We start from the raw sequence: 18,173 nt of genomic DNA on the forward strand, positions 1-18,173 counted from the left end.
TCATTTTCTGATTCGTCCATCATATTTTTGTTGGTGGTATTTGTAACTGGGAATTTAGGAAAAGGCATCAAAGCATACAAATAGGCAACCACAAACCTAAAAGATAATGAAAATAACTCCTAATACACACAATAAAGGTATGAAGACAAGATACTCAAAAATAAATGCAAACCATAAGACATCAAAGCATCTCCTCCATGTCTCTTCATTGGCTTTCTTTCTCCTCCAAATTAGGCTTGTGTGGATCTCACCTACAAGTGCAAAAGCATGAAGCAAGATTGATTTTGACAGCACGAGGATACTTGAAAATATGGTTTTATATCCAATGATGAGAGAGACCAATTTATAGACAAATTGAAGAAATCATGAAATTAGCATGGAAGACTCAAAAGAGGTAATTTGATTTGAAATTGGAAAATTGAATTGAAAAGAGAAGGCTTATGACACCTTCTATGTCATGACTATGACAAATTTTCCATGCAAGGTGTGAGGACAAGTTGCTATGTCAAGAGTTATGACAAGTTTCTATTTTAACACTTATGACAAATTGAGAGAATCATGCTTCCAACTTATGACAAAGGAAGCACAAAAATAGGAGCAACTAGAAGAAGATAATTAGGTGGAAATTGAATTTAGCAAATTAGAAAATGAGGTGGAAATTGAATTTAGCAAATTAGAAAATGAGGTGGAAATTAGGAATTAGATGACATTAATTAATAATTCTCATTTATTAATTAATTCATAAAAGACTAATTAGCCAATTAAATGAAGTATTAATTGTGACACAAGACATAGGGTAAATGAATAATTTCATTTATCCTAAGAAAAATATTAGTAAAGGATTAATAATTAAAGAATTATTAAACCCTAAGAGAGAGACATAAATCAAGATGATGTCGTGAAATAATTAACATGATTAGGATTTAATGATTGAATTGATTGATTGATATAATGATTGACAAATTAACTAAAATTTATTGAAATCAATGCTCAAGATTGATCTTAATGATTGAAATGACAAGGACAATTGATGAAGATAAATGATTGATGGAAAATCGATTGATGATTGATAAATGAAAATTGATTGATAATGGTTGGTGACATGACATTGAGAATTGATTGAAATTGATTAGGATTAAAAATGATGATTATATGAAATTGATAGCTAACCATGATCATGAAATGACAATTGACATTGACATCAATAAGACCCAAATTGAAACGATTAAATAGGATCGAATAGGAAGAGAAAGTAGAAGAATGACATGATGTTGACAAATGATAAAGACCAAATGTGCAACATAGAGGAAGTGTTAGTAAAATACAAAAAACCTTAAAATAAGGTCGCGCGGACATGTTAAAGTATGACATCACAAGCGTTGACCTTTTTTAGACGCTTACAGTATTTATATTTTTCGATTAAAAATTATAGAAAAAAGCCTTGCAATGAATGAAAAATGAGCAAGAAAAAATTTAATAATTTTTCTAATGTTTTGTTGTGGTTATGTGATTGTTCACGTGTGTATGTGTGACTGATGTTAAGAATTTTCTATTTGTGCATTTGTTTTAACCATTTTGTTACCCTTTTTCGTCCGCCGTTTTGGAGCAATTATCTTTTTTCTCCCTGTCCCGACACCCGACAACAAGGTTTCTGCGAATAAAGGCTAAGTATGGGCTTAGGTGTATAAGAAGCCTATAATAGTAAAGTAAAAAAACTAAATTAGACATATTTTTTTCAGTTGATTTATAATTATATAAGAATAAAAATAATGTATTTTAATAATGATTTATTTATTTAAAATTATTATTTTTATTATTATAAGAATTTATTTAAGAAATATATATGTTTTATTTTAAAAATTAATTTATTTATTCACATAATTTATTATATTATATTCATCTCATCTATAAGTAATTAATTTTGAATTTAAAAAATGTATAGACATGTAAAATAGTAGTTAGAAAAATTATAAAATATGAAGTAATAAAAAATTTATCACTACTTTATATCTTGATATATTTAATTTTTTAATTTTTTAATTAGATTAGGCAAATATATTTAAAATTGAAAAATTTCTACCCCTACTCTATATATCTTTATATTTTATTTTATTTTGTAAATTAAAAAAATCACTATTAAAATATATTTTTTATTTTTTTTAATGATTTTTTTTAGTTATTTTAATGTCGATGGGCCCTTGGTCTACTGGTGAAGTTGAATGGCTCCAAATGAACCCACCAGGGATCAAGTCTTGTTGAGTGCAAGGCTCCAACATCATAAGGGAAGAGGTCGGGATCGTGCCCCCGACGAATTTGGCGGAATGCTCGTGCCCCCGTATCGGGCTGGACCTCCATCAAAAAAAAAAAAATTATTTTAATGTTAAATTTTTATACAAGTTTTATTGTTAATATATTTTTTACTTCAAAAATTATTTTATTTTGCTCACATAATTTATTATATTATACTTATCTCATCTATAAATAATTAATTTTGAATTATATAATACATATAGATATATAAAATAGTGGTTAGACACTTTGTAATTAAATTTTTTTTTATAAAGTGTCTAACCACTATTTTATATATCTATATGTATTTTATAATTCAAAATTAATTAGTTATAGATGAGATAAGTATGATAAATTATGTTTGAAAAATTATAAAATAAATATTTTAATGAAATCAGCCCAACTCAAATTTTATATTCTACTATTACAGTTCTTATATGCTTAGGCCCACACTTAGCCTATATTCAAAACTCGTTGTGCAAAAATGGGAAAAAACATAATCACCCCAAACGGTGGCTAGGAAAATGTAACAAACAAATGCACAAAGGAAAAGGGAAGGGTGTTAGTGAGACGACCACCTAAGTCGGTGCTTAGAGTCTATCAATTAAGCCTAGCCCTTTTGGGATAGTTAGCCCCCTCCAAATTGCTTTTCACCATTAAAGAAGAAACCATGGAGGATGTCGAACATGAAGAAGATGATGAAAAGCATCAATGGAAGTATGTGTATTCTATTGAATTGATTTCTCAGCAAAAGAAGGTGCATGAAAGTTACTACAAGTCTTTGCAATCCATGTCCCCTTCTTTGTAGCCAATAACAACTTACACAAAGAGCTTCTTCAACTCCTTCGCTTCAGAGACCTCCAAGTGTTCCATGTCACCTACAAGCAACAGCTCATTTAGCCAATCTTCATTGCCACCACTTCGGTATCATTGGTAGGTACTATAATGATAGTGTTCTTGGTCAGTTGTTTCTTCATTCCCATTAGTAATCATAGGGTGGTTGTTTATTACAAGAGGATAAATGGTCACTATTATGATTTTTTTGGGTGAGGCCACCCATCCCCATCATGATAAACCAAGGGCTGAACTTTAAAACAATATGTGGTCACTCCTATTCCCTCTAGATTTCCTTACCCTATAGAATAATACGTTGCAGGTCATTGTCCTCTACTTCGTGGCTCTCCTCTTCTTGTTCCACTTCACCCTCTATTTTTTAGCATAGGTCTAAACCCCCATCTCTATCTCTATCTCTATCACTGTCTCTATCATAGCGACACAATTTTTAGATCTCCAATCTAATCTATGAGGGGGACAATTTTCCTTCGTACAAGGACAAGCTTTCATTGCAGAACATGACTCCCTTTGCAACCTTACTTTCATCCTCGTCATTGTTGGTACAACCTTGGGACACATCACCATTAACACCGCCTCTTTCTCCATTGAGAGATCCTCTAGTGGCCTAATCTCTTATGCTTCACAACAACCTTTCAATTCTCAAAAATTTCTCCTACAAAATCATTTTGTCACCCCCTTCCAAGAGAATTTATCCCTAAATAAAATAATATTTTTGTTTGCGGTGCCCTATACTTTTCCTCCCCTTTTTCAATGTAACAATGTTTTTCTATCACTGTAAATTAGAAGGGAGTAAATGCATGCAGAGAGAATGTGATTTGAAACAAGAATTCCATAACCTTTGAATCTATTTGCATTTATTTAATGTGCAAAGAAAAAACAATCTTTTTGCTTGCCCTGCCCTGCACTTTTCCTCCCCTTTTCAATGTAACAATGCCTTTTTGTTGCTCTAAATTGGAAAGGGTCAAACACACATAGGGAGATTATGATTTGAAACTAGAATTACATAGCCTTTGAATTTGTTTGCAATTTTTAAATTTGCAAAGAACTATCTGAAAAGCTGACAAAATGTTTCATGTTCATGCTCGAGTAGTGGAACTACATCTTCCGATTTCAACTATGTAAAATTCCTTCTGTAAGTTTAATTTTATATGGCAAGATGATCACTTCAACTTTTCATGTGAACTATCAATTTTCTTCAAAGGACCATTTTGTATTTTGCTTATCATCTACACATAGAGATAACACTGCATTGATCCACCATTATTATTATTTTATCTGACAACAAACAAACTTATAATTATCCAAATATTGATAAGTAATTAATTTCAAATTCAGATAAAACATATGTAGTGTTCTCTATAGGATCATTTTGTTTTTTAATTATAGTTAGGGTTTTAAAATTTATACTAGTTTATCGCATTTAGATTGGTTTCTACTTTTTGTTTTGCAAGTATTTTTATAGGATGAGACAAAGGTCTAGAGTTAAAAATATGAGAGAATCTAGTCAAAGGGATTGAGATTTTTTTGAAGGGACTCATATTTTTCGAAATATGTACACTACTGCATCTAGGTATCTCTTTAGTTCCACTCTTTCATCAAACAAATATTTGAAGGATATAATGGTTTTGTTAAAATTTTGAAGGATCTTGCTATTTTCCAAATAGCTTGCAATTTCCCATATCTACTTTTAGTACAACTTATCTACTTTTAGTAGAGCTACATAAGTTGTATTGCTTATTCTCCTTTAGACTAAACAGTTTCCCATATCTACTTTTAGTAGAGCTACATAAGTTGTATTGCTTATTCTCCTTTAGACTAAACAGTTTCCCATATCTACTTTAAGTAGAGCTACATAAGTTGTATTGCCTATTCTCCTTTAGACTAAACATTGCATATCTTTGAGATAGTGATTATTGACAATTATTTAGCATGATTTTGCAAAATCTTATAGCTTTCTTATAATCCTAAGGATCTATTATATTGTCAAAAAAAAACAAATAAAAGTCCTCTAACCATTCATCTCAATTGCAATTTCCTCACTACAAATCAATATTTTTTGTTAATCTCTACTATTTTCTGCTATTTTTTTGCAATTGGCAGGAACTCCAGCTGTATCACAGCTCGTTTATTTTATTTTACTTGTAAAGAATTTTAAAAATATATATATTATTTAGGCTATTTATTTATTATATATTTTATTTATAAGAGTTAATTTAAAATTTTGGTATCTTTATATTATTAAAAATTGACTTTAAAGTTTCATTATTACACTCATCATCTTGCAGGGACTCCAGCTGTATCACAGCTCTTGTTTATTTTACTTTACTTGTAAAGAATTTTAAAAAAATAAAAATTATTTAGGCTATTTTATTAGTTGTTTTAAAATTTTGTTATCTTTATATTATTAAAAATCGACTTTTAAGTTTCATTATTACACTCATCGCTTGCAGCCGCTGTAAGTTACACCTCTTGCCATAATTTTTGGACTCATGCCATGATTAATCTAGGTTATCTTATGCTCTGACAAAAGTTCTTGTTAATAACTTTTTTTTTAATTTAGTTATTATTTATTTTATTTTACTTCTAAAGAATTTTTAATTTAAATATATATCATTTAGTCTATTTTATTTATAAGAGTTGTTTTAAAATTTTGGTATCTTTATATTATTAAAAAATGACTTTAAGTTTCATTATTACACTCATCGCCTTGCAGGCGCTGTTAGTTACACCTCTTGCCATAATTTTTGGACTTGTGCCATGATTTTAATCTAGGTTATTTTATGCTCTCGTGTATGCAATGCATTTGATTTGCTTAGTTTAGGCTTTGGAATTGTGTAGTTAATGTTGAATTTATAATCTAAGATTTCTTCGAATTGCTAATTTTATTATAAAGGTGTTTGATTCCTTCCTCGAACCTTTTCCCACAATCGCTGATTTTATCTGGTTTAGTAAAAGAGTTGATTCTGGGCTCACTGGGTGTAACACCTATGTTTTATCTTTCCCATCTTTTATGGGAAGATTTTTCAATTATTTCATTAGTTCAGCGTTTCTAACTATGCATTTCTTATAAAAGAAAATTGTCTTCTAGAGCTTCTGTTATATGTTGATTAGTTTGATCGCCAATCCAATTTCTTGCAAAAATTCAATCAAAAGCCTTTAATTTCACGTCTGAAAGATCAACGTAGCAATTTTTTAGCAGACGTTGCATTGCAAATGGCTGTCCTGCCCTTGCTCTGCTCCAATGAGATTTTCAGCTTAGCTGTCTCTCCCTCACGACCACACAAACTTCAGAGGCTAGAATGCTAATTTTTAATCCAGAACTTGGGTGCTGTCATCTCTCAGAAGTCCCGAAAATTGCCTGCAATTTCCTTGGATGTGAGAATTGGTTTGACTGTATTAAATACAATGATGTGGATAAATTGTTAAGTGAGGGAGTTGCTTTTGGTGAAAGACCAATTTAATCTCGAGCTCAGATCATTCCTCTACTCTGGTGTAAACCAATAAAGCAGACTAGCATAGGGATGATAGAATATGGATATATTGCGTAGGTAAGAATTGTCCTTCATTTCTGAAACCACTTCTCTATATTCTCATCCAAACTACCCTGGCGCGTTCATCCTGCCTCATTTGGGTGATCAATCAAAAATGCATGCCGTCTTATGGGCAGAGGATATCGATTGTAGCACCAAGAATCTCCTCTTCAAGACAATGGCATAATTACAGTTGTTGCATGGTTCATCTTTACTGACATATCTGCAAGCTTAAGCTGGTGCAAAGACATTAAACGAGTAATAAATGGTAGGAACCTATAGAGATCACAAAATGTTCGTTTGGGTACAGGAGTTGATCTTTCTTTTTTCATTGAAACCACGAGGTGCCCTTTACACAAAATGGCATCCAATTGCCAAGTTACAACAACAAAAACAAATAGATCTCAAAAGATTAAAAAGCTTCATTAAATCAAATCAATTTTTTAAAAGATCAAACAAAAACGTAGCGAAAATGGAACATAAGGGGAGGAAATTTGCTCCAAGAAAGAATATTTCTTGTGTCCAAATATAGAATATGCCAATGTCTCATTGAGCTAATCAATCCAAAAACCAATGCAAGGTCTTGAAAGTCAATTACTAATACAAGGGAGCATCTACGCAACCCTTTTTCGGAGCATCTACTGCAAGGAACGTTCACAAATATTTCCTTACCGTACTCTGTCACACACAGCCCGCTGCATGTTCCCTACATAATTCTTTTGAAATGCAATACTCATTTTTCATTCCAACACAATTCTCTAACAGATTCTATGACACAGTTTTCAAAAGAATCCACAACCAAAAGGAATACTCCATGCATTTTCAAGACCATCAAAAATCCACAGAAAAACAATTCAGACAGTGAGGGGTAACTGACTCAGACGCCACAGAGAAGTGTCCACCCTTTAACCAACGCATTCACAAAAAGTGATGCTCATCAGAGTGGCAGAGATTTCCTCCAAGAGACTCAACTGGTTTTTGAGAGAGTTGTCATACGTTTTGTTCTGAATGCTTAACATCAAAAAAGAATTAATTTGTATAGCTAGAATATCGTCCGTTTTGTTTTGAATTTTTAACATCAAAAAAGAATTAATTGGTATAGCTAGAATATCCTCCTAAATCCACAAATCCTCTACAACTATTATCATTCAGAGAACTTGACAGAAACCAGAAATGCATATGATCTTTTGTCGGACCAACACGAATTTTTACCATCCAGCAGTATATATTGCCTGCGACTCTAAAGTTTATCTAAACATGTACCAGGACTGAGTGAAAAATTCACCACCAAGAAATCTAGTAGACTTAGGAAAGACACCACATTTACCAAGATTGACTGAATTTCGCCTACCAACCTTGATTGTTTTTCATAACAGTCTAATTAAGATGGAGAACAAAAAAAGAACAATGGCAAAGCCCTTGACTGCTTAAAATGTTTAGCACATGAATTCCATGTATATATGAATCTAACATCAAGACAAAACAACTGCTATTGCAAAGCATCCTAGCCAATAACTCCAGATAACCAGAACTAAACCATAGATCTGGCATGCTATCTTTTCCTGCCTACTTAATATGAAAATTAAGTTGCATAAACAACTCTGTTCGACTTTCAGTCCAGCAGAATATTATTTCTCACAGAATTTGCTAGCTACATCATCTTCAATATAGCTCGCCTTCCTTGTGTGTGTGAATAACACAGTCTGAGGTAGGATATGACACACAAGTTAATAAATAACCAGATTCCATTTGTCCATCATCAAGGAATGATTGATCAGACTGATCTACGGATCCCTTTTCAATTTTTCCTGCACATGTAGAACATGCACCAGCACGACAAGAGTATGGAAGTTCCAGACCAGCTGCTTCAGCAGAGTCCAAAATGTAGACATCATCAGGTGCATCAAACTCTGCTTCATTACCATCAGGCATGATCAGCTTCACCTTGTACCTTGCAGCGAACGGACTCAGGCCTGTCTTCAAACCAAAGGCCTTAGGAATAGCTGTGGATGTTTTCAAACCAGCAAAATTCTTCTGGGGTAAGTCAATCCTTGTTCTGGGAGCAGCTCCAGCACAAGTCACATTAAAAAGGGCTGCCTTAGAAAGAGTTAAGGATGCCATGTCTCACCAGCTGAAAAGTGACAATATCATAACACAAGTTTAATATCAATGTAAAACACACTCAACTGGAGGAGACATTAGAAATCAGTTGTTACAGATAGCTGTATTTCTTGTTGCTTCACTCTCATTGTTTGATATTTGACAAATAATGTGAAAATGACAAACATAGCACATCATAGATTTGAAAAACTACAGATCAATCAAGCAAATAGAAAATCCAACCAGATCAAATCCCAAATGAACTTACAAAGCTCAGAAAGCAGGTGGACACAGCCCAGAACATCATGGATTGGTAAAACTACAGATCAATCAAGCAAATATAAAATTCAAACTGACCAAATCCAGATGAATTTACAAGGTTCAGAAAGTAGATGAACACTGCACAGCCCACCATGGATTTGAAAAACTACAGATCAATCAAGCAAATAGAAAATCAACCAAACCAAATCCCAAATGAACTTAACAAAGATCAGAAAGCATGTGAACTATATGAAACGAACATATTTTGTAATTCAAATGCCTTCTCTTACATACAGGTTATCAGTCAACAACTGAAACAGTACAGTACTTGGAAAATATCAATTCTGAAAAGAAGCAAGAGTCAGGGCAACCACCACTTCCAAGGCAGGAAAGGCATTGCAATAATGCCATAATGCAAAGTAGAAGAACATATAATTAGCAACAACAAATAACATTGAGAATGTTCAAAGCAGATGCAACTCCAGTCATATGATTTTGTGTCATTTACTATTTCAATGTTTTCTCACAAAGACAGACCTTGACAAGCATGACCAAACACATCATAAATCTGAAACGATGTATATTAAATAATTCTTATCTACAGGACAAAAATATGAGCGAGCTCAATTCTTATCCAGCATATGTATACCCTAACAGTTTAAATTGTCCTGACTAGAAAAAATATTGAACTAAAGTATTCTTTAAGATGGATGCACCATCAAAGGAAATCACTACCTTTTCTCCTGCACGTAAACATTCAAGCCTGACAAAATCTGCTCTCAAGGAACTACAGAGGCAAATTGGCCAGTCACATATATTGAATAAGTCAGAAATTTGATTGTAATGGAAAAAGAAACAATGTTAGTTTAACAAACAATGTACTAATACAATAATTACTTAAAATAAGCTTATTGTATATTTCTTAAAAGAATTATATATATATTTATTTGACTTCTTTTGATTACTCTGCATATTGTGTGGCTATTTTGCTTATTTAGCTATAATTTTATTTGTTCTTTTAATTTTTAATTTTTATACAGAATAACCAACCATATCAAATCCAGGTCAAAAAATACAACCATACTGGCCTATCTGAACTCCTTACCGATACTGTACTTAGGTTTACAACCAATATTTCAACATTGAATTGCCAGAAACTAGATCAACACATCTTCATGTATGACCCAAAGAAGCACAGTAAAGACAGTAGAACACTTCCTCCTCTTTAGAGGCTTGCAACATTTAACAACCACGGTTGATATTGATTTCACTCAACTATATTAGCTATTTCATACATCAATATGTATTTCCTAAGTTACCGATTCGGGTACGGGTACGGGTACAGGTACGGATTCGCGGATTCGGCAAAAAAAAAAATTCTTGGGTACGGGTACAGGTATGTCCGTACATATATATATATATATGTGTGTGTGTTATGTTTTGATGCATTCCATGCATTATAAGGGGCGAAATTAGGATTTAGATGTTAAAAAATATTTTAAAAGGGTGTTTTTTTTATTGTTTTTTGTGTTTTTATGACCCGTGGGCCCTGTTTTGGGGAACCCACAGGCCTTGGTTCTCCCGGGTCCACCCTGGTTCTCCCTGGGTTCCACCTGGGCAGGACCCAGGTGGAACCCAGGGAGAACCCGGAGAGAACCAAGACCGAGGCAAGAACCAGGACCCGGACCCAGCCCATTTTGCCAAGAACAGGTATTTTAGTGTATTTCTATCTATATTAATAACAATTATAAGTTGAAATTAAACATCTAAATACATCGCAAAAGAAAAAATGTATCTTTGAGCAACAGAATACAGGTAAGATGCAACATCTTAAAAAGAAACAGAAGATAATTTAGCTTCTACACAAATCCTTACCATCTCATAAATCGAATCCACGAAGACTAAGGCAAGCTGTGGATTCACAAGCAAACATAGAAGACAAAAGACAGAAGGAGAAAGACTGTGTTTGGAAGCATTAAACAAATTTGGTGAAGGTTCTCAGTGGACCTTGGAGGCTCTTCTTCTCTCAAGGGATGAAGGCCGCTTTCAGCACATTGTTGAACTCTGTTTGTTCCTTTTAGGATTTTCATCAAAAGCTAGAAAATGGTGCCTTTCAGGGCCTTTATGAAATTGTAATGAGTTGATTTTTTTTGTTCTTAAATCTAAGTTGCTGATTTGTCAGCACATAGGTCCAGATCCAGGGCCAATTTGAATCTCGACCAGGTACTAATGCAATCCAATTGCAGGCCCCTCCAAGGTCCTGTCAAACAGGCCAGGACATGGCTGAGACAAACCTGGGCAAAAGTCAAGCAAATCAACACAATCCCACGGATCAAAAATTGATTTTTTTTCTTTTTTTGACTTTATGTTTTTGACTCAAAAACAAAAAAGGTGAGCCCTAACAATAAAAGTGTAATCTAAGATTCTAAACCATTTAAAACATCAAAACAAACTCATTTTACCTCATTTAGAATGCAAAAGTCAAAACCATTCATTCTTGCTGAAATTTCATCTTGCTTGTCATTCCGCAAATATAGCTTTAGATTAATCATTAATGTTCCAAAGCAGTTGGATTGTTATTCCTAAGCATGTGCAAGAGCCCATTTGTTGTCAAGGAAATTGTAGAGGAAAATTTTTGGGAACAAAGGTAAATAATTTTGGTTTTTCTTCATTTTATGTTTTACAAACAAACTCTCTCATTTTGTTTTCATTCTTCTATGTTTAAAATATTAAACATAGTTGGAAAAAATATATGTGGATTTTCATTTTTTGAATTGTGTTGTTTCCAAAACTTGTTGCCATAGGAATTTCAAAGGAAGCCAAATCTAGCTTCATCTGTCAACCCTGCTTCAAAACAGACCCAAATTCACCACTACGAAAAAATGTTTGCCGGTCCTGGTTCGGATTCGGACTCGGTTCGAGATTCGAGTCGAGTTCACAGGTTTGTTCAACAAATATTTGGGGGTGGGTTCAGGTTCACTTTGGGTTTGTATGTACAAAAACATATAAAAATAAAAAATAAAAAAATATATACATATATGCAGCAGCAAATAAGTTCATAATACACCACTATCAACTATGCTAATAGTAAAGTATTAGTAACATAGCAAAATACATCACCATATATATTAATGTTTTAGCCCAAATAACACAGCAAAATGCCAAAATACACCACCATATCAATGTTTCAGTTCAAAAATAATAATGTCAACATTAACAATCAGCCATCACTGATCAAATATCATCAAAAGTCATCAAACATATCATCATCCTCATGCTGTGGCAAATTCACAAATGCACAAACGAGATATGTTGCACCTTTTTGGCCTTTTTAGTTGTCTATTTTAGGATTGGAGGGTTGAGATGACCAAAATAGACCAAAAAAGAACTTTAAAAAAATCAAAAAAATGTCTTAAATCCGTCAAATTCTTCCTGGGTTCTGCCGCTGAGGTCAAAATTCGCTGCAAATTCTTCCAAATTCTCCCCGGGTCCTTCACAGCGAACCCACAGGCAAACTGCAGGACCCTGGCCGTATTTGGGCCAGACTGCATCTGGACCAGTATTTGAGCCGGACTGGATTAGGACCCTGTGTTGCCAGGTAAGAATCTGGCAACTCGGATGATATAGCAGGTTCTAGCTGATAAGAGATATGTTTGGGTTCTTTGTGGGTGTGATATGAGGTATACAAATCTAAACAGCTGAATAAAAATTCATTTCTGAGGCATTCTACGAATGAGCATCAAAGCTTCCCATGCAAGAATGGTGCACACCCATGACCACATCTCAAGTGACAATATATTAGAGAGCAAGAGCAAGTAGATCAAGTAATAGCCCATAGAATAGACCACAAAGCATCTCAAGAAATCAAGCCCCCTCCTTCCCCATCTATTGCTTAAGTTGTGATAAGAGAACCACACATTGCAAGAATGGTGCACCTATGACCACATCTCAAGTGACAATATATTAGAGAAGAGCAAGTAGATCAAGTAATAGCCCATAGAATAGACCACAAAGCATCTCAAGAAATCAAGCCCCCTCCTTCCCCATCTATTGCTTAAGTTGTGATAAGAGAACCACACATTGTTTGCCACACCTCAAGAAGAGCCCACTTCACATAAGAAAGAAACAATTGGAGATGTCATTTAAAAATGATTCCCAAGAGATTATTGATCAACACATTGCAAGATAAATCTTTACAAATAATTTATTTCAATACTATTCACTCACCATATTGGCAAGCAATGGTGAGGCAAATTAATGAGGCTTCAAACAGGTACAAGGGCTTAGAATGTGAGAAAATACATAGAGCAACTTACCGGCAAATTACACGTAACTCGTAGAAGATTAATTGAAACCTATTATGGATTCATGGAAAGAGATATGGGTGTCCGTTTCTTAGATATGGAAGAATGCTAAAAATCGGTCCTTGGTCAATTTGATTGCAATGTCCCCTCAACAAACAATATTTTTTTAAACTACTGATTGTGAAGGACAGATAAAAGATCCAAAATTTATTATTGATATCCCCATAGGGACCATTGAGCAAGTGGGGCCTAATAACATTGTCCAAATAATAATGGATGACACAAAAAATTGTGTAATGGCTAAAATTTGGTTGAATCACATTATTCATTAGCATTTTCAACATGTCATGTTGTCTAGTTTCTCAACTTTATGCTACAAAATATTGGAAACAAAATGGTTTGGATCAAACAGATGTATGTCAAGGCCAAAAAGATCCAAATGTTCATCACCAACTACCACATGTCTCGGGGCTCATTAAAACCACTCTTGAAATTGGAGCTGCTATAAGTAAGTGAAACAATATATAATAAAATCATTTCACTTCAATTTAAAATAATTGAAAATAAGTTAAACTTAAGTATGTTATTTCTTTGTTTTAATTTTTATTTTCAAATAGGTTTTACATCCTGATTCACTTCCAACACAATTGTCTTGAGACAACTAATGAAAGTTTGAGAGGCACTTTCTAGCATGGTCATCAACCAACTTTGATTTGTACGGAGCCAATCAAACACTAACAAGGAAGCAAATATTAGGCAAATATTAAAGCAAATTTTGAGTATGGTCCGTTTTAAATTTTACTCAATCTGATCGTGTAGAATATCTTCTTAGTTTCACTAAGCCTATTTTGAGTATGATCCATTATATTGACATGGATATACTATGTTTGAGAGAATTTTATGATAGCATTGACTCGATTGAAAAAATAAACACCGTTATAAATAAGAAAGAACAAGATCTTAAAAAAACCAGCAAAAGATACGAGCAAGTTTTTTGTTAGACCCTCATTAATCTTGATTTGGAGGATGCAGTCACGAAATAAGTTTGTTGATTTTGTACACTCCAATAGTTAACATTTCCACTCTTTGTGACAAGTTTAAGAAGGATGCTCGTAATTGGCGGTAAGTCCATGGCCAAGAATTCCAACACCTACAACCTTTTGCAACTTAAGTTTTATTGCAAATTTTTAACTTATAGTTTTTATCTAAAAGGCAAACATTTTCAAGTTTCATTTATAATTTTACAAGTCTTAAAACCCTCTAACTTTTCCTCAATAGGTTATCAATTCGTAGTCACTTGATTGGAGCACATACTGCATCCACTCATTGGATGCACAAATAATTGTAATAAAAAATGGTGAGAATGTAAGGTACATGCATTCCAATTTGCACTATCTTTCGCAATGACAAAATATCAATGTTACCCCGAGTTTCCGGGACGGGGACGGCAAGGGACGACGGGACGCGTTTCCGGGATGGCAAATTTTTTTGCCAAATTTGGGGACGGCAGGGGACGGCAAAGGGGACGGCTATATAAAATATAGGAAAAATTTAAAATATATAGGAAAATTTCAAAATTCTAAATGTTTATATGAAAACATGGATAAAGCATGCATACATACATTATATTCATATGAAAACATTTTAGAATGTAAATTCTGAACAGACAAAATTGTTAATACTCAATAGACAATATGCAATTATGCATTCATAAATCAGAATTTCAATTCATTCACATTGTCAATATGCATATCATAATAGATATTAAAGAAATAACATACAAAATGTCAAAACAAAGAGGTTAAATTTTCCCTACTTCTATCGATGCAGTTTCCCCCCATATTTTTCAACAGGGGTTTGGGCAGCGCCCCTTCGCGATACAGGGCGGGGTCGAGGGGCAGCGCCTCGCGAGGCCAAAAAAAACTTATTCTTTAATAAAGGCGTTATGTGTTATTTTTCTATTGACTCGCCGAGTTTGGCGAGTTTTGGGCAATTTTCTAATCTCTGTGTCAAAATGCCCAAAGGCTACACTGCTGCCATATAGTTTCATTGTCAAAATTATGAATTAAATTAATAAATTTAAAATTTAATTAATGTTATCTTTTAATTTTTTTATTTTTAATAACAATTTGAATTAATAAGGGGCCTATATTAGAAAATTACAAAAAAAAATTGAAAATACAACTTTTTTTATTTTTTTAATATTTTTTAATGGCCTTAGATATGGGGGACTTCTAGCCGTCCCCGGGATGGATTGGGGACGTCCCAGCCGTCCCCGAGACGTACGGATGTCCCCCAGAGCTAGGGCAGGCGTCCCCCCATTTCGGGGACATCCCCTCAAAATACAGGGCAATTTGGGGACGGGGGGAAACGTCCCCTGGCCGTCCCCAAGTCCCCGAAACGTCCCCGGGACGGGGACGGGGGTTTTCAGGTCGGGGACGCATCCCCGGGTAACTCTGCAAAATATGCTTCCACTTCCCAGCATTCTTCATTTGTAGCAGAGTCAAATAGCCAACAACATACATTTAGCAGAGTGCTATTCGCACTCATTGCGTTTCTTCTAATCTACCAATATCATCTAATGTCAATGATGATGATGATGTTATTTTTTAGGATCCATATGACATCGAGTGCTAATTTTATTATTTTAGTGTTAAGCAATCAATATCTATCATGACATTCGAGCTTGACAAATTGACATTGAAGTAGTATTTTTTTTATGGTGGTTCTGTTTATCATATGATGTTATCTGATAGTCTAAACTTAATTTCTGTTCTTAAGTTGGCATTATGTATAAATTTGTGGTTTTTATATGATTTTTCATATGGACAAACCAAACCTCCCCCCAACTCTCCACCTCCAAAAAAGAAAAAAAAAAGTTTCCATATCTACATACCGACCCCCACACCCAAACCAGAAACATAGTCTTCGATTAGTGGGATTTTTCATATTCTTTGGAAAGCTGATTCTTTCATTTCCCAAATATACGCACTTCAGTACTTTTTGGATTGAGAGATGGCCACGATAGATTCCCTCACTTAAGATTTTATTTTATATACGAGCACATCTATTTTTGCTTAGCCTGCATTGCACTTGTGAAATAATTCAATTCTAAAATATTAAATCTATGTTTAGCTGATATATGTAGCTTAAAACATGGTTCCCAAGAAACTTGGGTTCAGAATAGATCAGTCTGGAATCTTCTGCGACTTTTTATTTAAAACTAAAATAACCATACCCATTCTAAGGCACTCCCATGCAGTAATCCAAGAAGGCATCCCAGCCCCCATATCCTTAATCCCCTGTGCCCTGATGACTGCTAAAATCTTAATAATATTTAAACGGTGAAAAACTTCCAAACTCGTTTAATGGGAATTGCAAGGTGCTGGACTTTACTATCAGGAACATCAGGCACCTTACTGCAGTATATACCATGGCCGATCGTATTATTCAAAGAACGCATAACAACCGGTCAACATCTACTGTTCCAGAAAAACCCATTAAATAGGTTTCATATTCTGTGTTATTTAATTCCATTTCTTTTCACTACCATGTCTACAACTGCACAATCACTGCCAGTACTGGTACTTTGAAAAGAAACCCATAAAAACTAGACTCCATTCTCATAAATTAACAAGGAAACTTCACTTTCACATGCATGTATAACAGAAATAACATTAATATTTTGAACGGAGAGACGCCATGGAAAAGCCTCAGTAACAAGGAAACTTCATCATACCAACATACTACAGATTACAAACTCATTAGAAGCTTGATCCAATCCGCTCTCTGTACAGACAATATAGAATATAAAATAACCAATCTGAGATATTAAAAAAAGAAAAAGAAAACGAATACCCCACAACATCAAAGAAAAAATAATCTGCTAAACTAAAACCCATAAAAGCTCAATCGCCCTAGGTTGCATAAAAAAGAACCCTCAAATCCTCCACACGCACGCAGATAAAATGGGTGCCAATTTACATAAACAGCAACGCATGATACATCTATGGAACACAAATTCAAGGGCTAAAAACCATATTAAATCATTCAGTTAAGGAAATAAAGGCGAACATAAGGTTTCAACAAATGGAATACGCATTACCTGGTATAGTTATAGGAATTATACGAAAGAAGAGTGCGATCTAAGAGCCTGCTAGGTACCAAGGGCCGAATCTGTCACCACCCAGATGGCCTAAACGTACACCTAATACATATAATGTTCTGAGCTTAGACAAAACTGTGGGCTGTCCCGTGTGTTTTTCTTTTAAATAGGCACGCAGTCCCACTAGCTTTCAACAAGCATTTTATATTTCTTTCACGTTTGGTGCATTGAAAGATGCCTTTTTCTTGTCCCTTATTAGAGGGGATTCGTAGAACAGGTAAGGCCAGGAGACCATATTCTACTTTTTGTTGTTTATCAACACTATTGCAAGCAAGGACTTGAATCCTAACCTTGATTTTTGGAAACAATCCCTCCAATTCGGCATCTCTATTTTTAATGTTTTTGGACCAACATGCCACTTTTCATGAATTTAAAAGCTAGTGGCTTAACCTCCCATAAAGAGTCAAAAGTTCTTTCATGTGTTCTAGGAGTCAAATGTCTTGTGTATGATTCTAAGTGGTACTAATTTGACTCAATATGATGCATGTATAAATGGTTTGATGTGTTTAAAGGGTCAAATGTCTTGGGTATGATTTAAAGTGGTATTAATTTGATATCATATGATGTAAAGATGTAATTGGTTTAATTATATATTAATTAGTTTGTCATTATCAAAAAAAAAAAATTAGTTACACTTTTAATGAATTATTAATTTTTCTAATAAGCATA

The 18,173-nt window shown here is 33.9% G+C and overlaps 1 protein-coding gene across 1 annotated transcript; it reads right to left on the reverse strand.

Annotated features, from left to right (window-relative positions):
• Positions 1 to 8,073: 8,073 nt before the first annotated feature.
• LOC131041388 (ferredoxin-3, chloroplastic) lies at positions 8,074 to 17,677 on the reverse strand. Its single transcript, XM_057974441.1, has 2 exons — positions 17,445 to 17,677; positions 8,074 to 8,805 (listed from the first exon to the last, which is right to left on the reverse strand). The coding sequence occupies exon 2, from the start codon at positions 8,793 to 8,795 to the stop codon at positions 8,337 to 8,339; it is 459 nt and encodes a 152-aa protein (XP_057830424.1). The 5' UTR covers positions 8,796 to 8,805; positions 17,445 to 17,677; the 3' UTR covers positions 8,074 to 8,336.
• Positions 17,678 to 18,173: the final 496 nt, after the last annotated feature.

The sequence above is a fragment of the Cryptomeria japonica genome, chromosome 11 (assembly GCF_030272615.1).
Source record: "Cryptomeria japonica chromosome 11, Sugi_1.0, whole genome shotgun sequence".
Taxonomy (NCBI): domain Eukaryota; kingdom Viridiplantae; phylum Streptophyta; class Pinopsida; order Cupressales; family Cupressaceae; genus Cryptomeria; species Cryptomeria japonica.